This window comes from Fundulus heteroclitus, chromosome 13 (assembly GCF_011125445.2).
Source record: "Fundulus heteroclitus isolate FHET01 chromosome 13, MU-UCD_Fhet_4.1, whole genome shotgun sequence".
Lineage (NCBI taxonomy): Eukaryota > Metazoa > Chordata > Actinopteri > Cyprinodontiformes > Fundulidae > Fundulus > Fundulus heteroclitus.
Window position 1 is genome coordinate 17,284,455 of NC_046373.1, and position 6,074 is coordinate 17,290,528.

Below are 6,074 nucleotides of genomic sequence, written 5' to 3' on the forward strand. Positions count from 1 at the left end.
CGAGGTCGAATTCGTTGAGCGCAGGGTAAAATTTTCTGTCCTCGTTCAACAGGAACTGCTGTGATGGCGATCTTCCCCAACGTGTATGTCGCAATGGTGATGATCAGCAGCATGGGCATCATCTGCATGAGTATCTCCTACTGCCCGTATGCGCTGCTAGGACAGTATCACGAAATGAAACAGGTGCACAAACCCGAACTTTTCCTCCAGAATTGTTGCCACGCTTTGAAAACTGTCAGTGGTTTCCTTTTTAATGCACACATGTATATTTTCTCACTTAATAAAACACAAAGTAAGTCTCCACAGCAGACGCTCTCTAATAAAAGTAGAGGAGGCTGGTGTCTCATTTAAAGATGTCAGATGAGCTCCTGTTTGTATTGGGAATATTGTTTTAGAAATTTGAATAAATTCACCAGCATATTGTTATATATCTAATTCCAAAGGCTTTTTGATGATATTTTGCATTCATCTCTTAAACACTTGCAGCATTTTTTTTTTTTTTTTGCATATTGCCACCTATTAATTTGAATAATTGTGCTAAAGATCAAGTTTCACATTAACTCAGCCGCTTATTCAGGGATAATGACTGTGACTTTCTCACCTTACCGCAGTACATCCAGCACAGTCCTGGTAACTCCCGCCGAGGCTTTGGGATCGACTGTGCCATCTTGTCCTGTCAGGTGGGTGTTCATACCTCATTTATGCCCCATTAAACTCTGTATTTAAGTTCTTGCAAAGTTGAAAACAAAACCTGACGTTGCAATATACCCATCAGTTCGGACCAACCCACCCAGACCGCCTTGTTGATGCAGCTGGGTGTTGGTGCTGAAATGTACTAAGCAGAACTTAGCAGCTAGCTGGGTTCTCTGTAAAAGAAGTCGGCGGTAATCTGTAACTATTGCAAACTTAGATTCAGACTTCAAAATGTATTCGTTTCACACAAAGATCCAAAAATGTCCTACAGCCCCCACCACTATTGCCCTGCTGGTAAAGATGTCTACTGAGCTGTAAATAAATCATTGTGGAGACTTTGTGGTACTCTTTGCTACAGTTTGGTGGCTTCCTGTTTAGCCTTTTTTTTTTTTTTAAATTTCCAGTTGTAATAAACCAGGTGAAGGTCAGTATATATCGTACTTTCTTTGAGCTATTTGGTTACTAATGAACTTAAACGCATCTGCCTTACTTGACTTGCTTGTTCACTTTCCAATGATAAAGGGTCAAAAAGCCAAAAAGGCGTCCGTCATATTTATTATCTCAGGTAAACAGTGAGTCACTGATTTCCAGTGAAACTTTTTTGACAAGTTGATCCACTTTAAAAAACAAGCTGAGTGCACATTTTAAAATACTCAAGTTACTTTTATATCTTAGTGGTTTTTATGTGTGCCAAGAATTATTGGATTTTCTTTCCCTGTTGAATAATGCCCTCAACTTAATGGTCTAGTTTTTAGAAATCTTTGAGTTTGGATTTATGCTGCGCAATAAGGATCGGTTTATTTATAAAGCAGTTTTTTTCAGTAATAGGACGATTCAAAGCGCTGTTCATGAACAGAACAAAAAAACTAAATGTTGCTTCTCTGTGTTTGGTTCTGGTTCTGGTTCTGCAGAGTAGGCTGGAGAAGACCTTAGTGGTCTGGAGGGTTGATACACTGATACAAGGTCTGTCACATATTTAGGTGCTAAGCCATTCATTGATTTATAGACTAACAGGAGTATTTTAAAGTCTCTTCTCTGAGATACAGGGAGCCAGTGTAAGGACTTTAGTAAACGTTTGTAAACTAGACAGTAGAGAACAACACAGAGATGGTGTGTGACGTTAAACCACATCTAAAAAGATACATTTACTTTCTATCTAAAAATAAAATTTTGCTTATTGCTCCTTTAAGGTGTTTTACACATCTTCACTAGCATTGCCACTACTCGTGCAGGATGCTGTAAGTGACTTGTGAGACTGTATTGTTGTGTAATGATACTGATGAATGACGGTGTGATTTCTGCAGGTCTACATCAGTCAGATCCTGGTGGCCTCGGCTCTTGGCTCTGTGGTGAAAGCTGTTGGCAGTGTGATAGTCATTCCCATTGTGGCCTCTGGGGGCTCTCTTCTAGGGTTCTTCACCGCCTGCTTCCTGGTCATTTACCCGACACCGAACAATGGGTGAGAAAAACGTGTTGTTTCTTTTTTTTCCCCTTTAGGTCAGGGGTAACCAAAGTCCAGCCTGTTGGCCCGTCGGCACAGACATGTCTTTGATTTAAATTTTTTATCAGCAAATGGACCACAGCTACCTGGCTGGGGTGCACTCATTCATTGGATGTGGCTAAACACAGCAAGTGTTTTCAAAGAAAGAGTGACTTATATCCCATTCTTCTTGTCGACAATAGACATTTTTCCCAGACCATTAAAATAGAAAAAAATATTCTCAAGACTGTATGCCTTCCTTTTCATAAAGCAAATGTTCAAGACTCTTTTTATATTTCCTTATTTACCTTATTACAACACCGTTTAGTTAGTTTTTTGTTGAATATGTAAAAATAAACAATATACATTCCAAATTAAAATTACCAATGCCTCTGAGAGAAGCAGTTTGGACACAGTTACATTGTCCAGCAGAACTATAATCCCAAACCCAGAACAAAACTGAGTTCAGGATCAATAAAAATTATACCTATCGTTATAAGAAATAACGATAGGTTTCCTGGAATGGCCTTCCTAAAGTCCAAACCTCAGTTAGATTTAAAATGTGTGATCTATATTAAACCTACCAGTTTAATGGAGCTGGTTGAACTCAGTTCTGCCAAGAAAACTTGTAAAATACAGCATGGGAGAAAAAAGGGTGTGGTTACAGGCTGGTTCACACAGCAGGGTTTTAAAATAGTTGGCCGATTTTCAAAGCCTGAGAAGACGCCACATGTAACGATAAAAAAAATCCCAGATAAAACAGATTTGCTCGTACAGTGTGTGGTGTCTGGTCAGACAACAAGTAAATAATCATTAACGATGGGGGAGAATAATGGCGTCAGTTTGTAGACTGATTTTTAGCGGAGAAAAAGCATAACAAAAAGTAAAGTTATTGGTTAAAGAAGCAAAGACAACGCGACCTGGGGACTCTACGCTTGCCGCACTATGAAATGGAGGCAAGTTGGGGAGTATTCTCTCTCGGGGAATCCCTAATCTCGCTTTCTGATTGGCTACACGTCACATTCACCAGGCTCCGTGCTAGTTTGTTCTCGGTAGGGCTGAACAATTAATCGCATTTTCAATATAATCGTGATTTAAAAAAAAACACAATTTCCAAATCGCAGAGTCTGCAATTTTTGGCTATGTAACAATCAGGGAATTAGACATGTTCATTAGGTGTCGGCAAAATGTTTAAAGTGGGTTTGCCTCCACATGGAAGGGAAGACAATTGCAGCAGTGAGATAATCTAATTTTATTACTTGTTTTAGAGTTTATATAATCATACAAAGCATTAAGTACAGGTCAATCAGTTTAATACATAGACTTGCTTGTTGGCTGCACTTTATGTTCAACAAGGATTGATGTCCAAATCAACTAAAAGCTGTTCTCTTGAATAATATTCTGATTAATAGAAACATTAAAAGTTCTTGTTTTAAATAGTCCTTGTTTACAAACGTCTTTTTTTAGACGCCATTTTTGTTGCTTGTGGTTAATGCAGAGAAAAGTCTAATTTGCAATTTTGGTTGAAATATATTGTAAACAGAACGCGATCATTTCTGCTCTGAGTTTAGATGCTGTGGGTCTTTTAGCAACTAATCTGCACAGCGAGGAAACAAAATGATTTGTTGTTTGTATATGTTTAAAAAGACATGATAAATTAAACTGGAAAAAAAAATCGCATTAAATCGCAATATTAAGAAAAAAAATCGCAATTAGATTATTTTCCAAAATCGTTCAGCCCTAGTTCTCGGACGCCATCACACGCGGTAGGATATGGGGGCAAGACGATCCAACATGCTGAACATGCCCGATTTGAGATCGGAGCGATCCTGACGTTCCACCGAGCGGACCCGATCACTCTTAACACACCACACATGGCAGTAATGTAAGTTATCCTAAGAAACGGCGCCTCTTGTTTCTGAGCCCAATGTTGTTTTCAGTTCACCCTAAAAAAATAAACTATGGTTCAAATGAGTCATCAGTGACAAATATTGATATGACATTAATTCCCACCGTGACTGCATGTGAACTTGTCCTCAGGACTGCAGGTAAGGACAGATAGTGCAGGTAAAGGTTGAAATGGGAAAATATTCTAAATCTATCTCAACAAAAACCTGTAGAGATGATTTTGAAGCTTGAATTAAATAATTTAAATGGGATAGTTTCACTAGAACGGCGCAATCCTAACAGACTGGTGTGTTTTTCAGCGAGGCGGACTCCACCAAAGCTTCCGAGAAACAGGCCCTGACGACGCAGGAAAACCCGAGCAGCAACGACGGTCCCGTTAGCGTGGCGACGGAGAAACCTAGCTTCCTGAAGCTCAACAAGGAGGGGAAGGTAGCCACCACCACCACCACCACTTCCTGTCACATGGAGAATGAGTCTGCGCTGTGATCGGCTTGCAAAGACAACTAAACCGACCGTCGAAAGTAAATCGTGGGACGAGACTAAAACGTGCCTCCACCTGGAGTTAGCTTGGTCCACCCTGGGTTTTTTTTCTCACACTAATAATTCAGTCTGCTGTGAAGGCCTGCGGCACCTCAGATCAACTGGTGGTTCTTCAGCAATCGGCAGAACTCAGATCTATCTGCAGATAAATATCCAAGTCATCCAGGAAGGAGCAACACTACTCTGTGTTTTTTTGGAGGCGGTTTGTGTCTCTCAGGGCTGTTGGGTGCTTCAGAACTGTAGCCCACAGAGAAATTAAGGAGACTCTAATACAGACTCCTAACAGCTCCTCATCTGGGGTCGAATGGACAACTTTACTCTGAACACTGCTGATGAACATTAGTCCTTAAAGCTGCAATCATTGCAAAAAAAAAAAAAAAAAAAAAGCAAAAATGCTGAAAATCGTTCTTCCTCACCCTGGAGTCAACTTGATCGAACTTTTGCTTCGTTACGCTGAATCTGATGATGCGTTTGTCTCCGGCGGAGGCTCCGCGTTCACCAAAACAACACTGCACTCGGCTTTGCGGGACTTTCTCATCACTCTGCGACAGTAGCTTTAAGACTTTCGGAGGAGGCGTTTCTGATCCTTTTGACCTCAGCGCCTGGTCCCCGGGGAGTATTTATCGGTCCCTGCTGCCCCCGGGTTGTTTGCAGATGTTTTGCTTTAGCGCTCTTCCACATTGCAGCAATGCTGTTTTTTTGTCTTTATCTGTCTATTGCATGAGAAATATGAAGCTCTTTAACGTGATCTGCTAAGAAAACACAGGTTTCTTTGGCATAATTCCACACAAAAAAATAAAAAATAAGATGCATATATGCAGTTTACAGGGCATTACAATCCCAAATATTGTTTTCCTGACAAGTTGGAAACTTTGGATTTATCACAGCTCAGATACGTGCTGCACGTTTAATAAGCAGAGAAAACACAAACCAAACTTCTTTCTTTTTTTCCCCGCTTTCTTCACAATGGAAAACTGGGCTGAGTTATTTCTTTCATGTGTTACAGGGTTCAGCAAAAAAATAAAATAAAAATCACTTTTTGCAGGGCAAAGAGGAAAGCAGCAGAATGGAGAGCAGGCAAATGCAATCTAAATCTGTGCTGAGGGTCATGATCACGTTTTGTGTTAATGGGCCAAAATCTATTAGGTGAAAGAGTCTTTGTGTTGATGTCTGTTGGAGAAAAGACGAGAACCAGTGAAACCTTCTGAGAAATTTGCTCGCTGTTGCTGAAACTTGGAGAGGCAAAGATTTTTAGCGGCTTGGAAGTCAAGGTTCAGTTGTGCTCTGGTTTTGAGCTGAATATGTTGGCTATGATAGAAATACTTGGAGGGACTCAAAAAAAATAGTTAAACTTTGTTCTTGTTTCTGGTCTCGGAGCGCTCAGAGGTCCTGGCCTTTGTGTGGTATGAGCGATGCCTCCATAAAACGAGCCTGTAGGAGACGTCACAAAATA

The 6,074-nt window shown here is 40.4% G+C and overlaps 1 protein-coding gene across 3 annotated transcripts in view; it reads left to right on the plus strand.

The window, feature by feature from the left end:
- LOC105935092 (solute carrier family 45 member 4) overlaps window positions 1–5,647 on the plus strand; it is a 62,508-nt gene extending 56,861 nt beyond the window's left edge. For all 3 annotated transcript variants that reach the window (XM_021322939.2, XM_012875333.3, XM_021322940.2), the window contains 4 exons: window positions 53–183; window positions 612–680; window positions 1,998–2,152; window positions 4,381–5,647. In XM_021322939.2, coding sequence (XP_021178614.2) covers window positions 53–183; window positions 612–680; window positions 1,998–2,152; window positions 4,381–4,567 — 542 coding nt within the window. In that variant the 3' untranslated portion in view covers window positions 4,568–5,647. The remainder of the gene's footprint in view (window positions 1–52; window positions 184–611; window positions 681–1,997; window positions 2,153–4,380) is intronic.
- The last annotated feature ends 427 nt before the right edge of the window (window positions 5,648–6,074 follow it).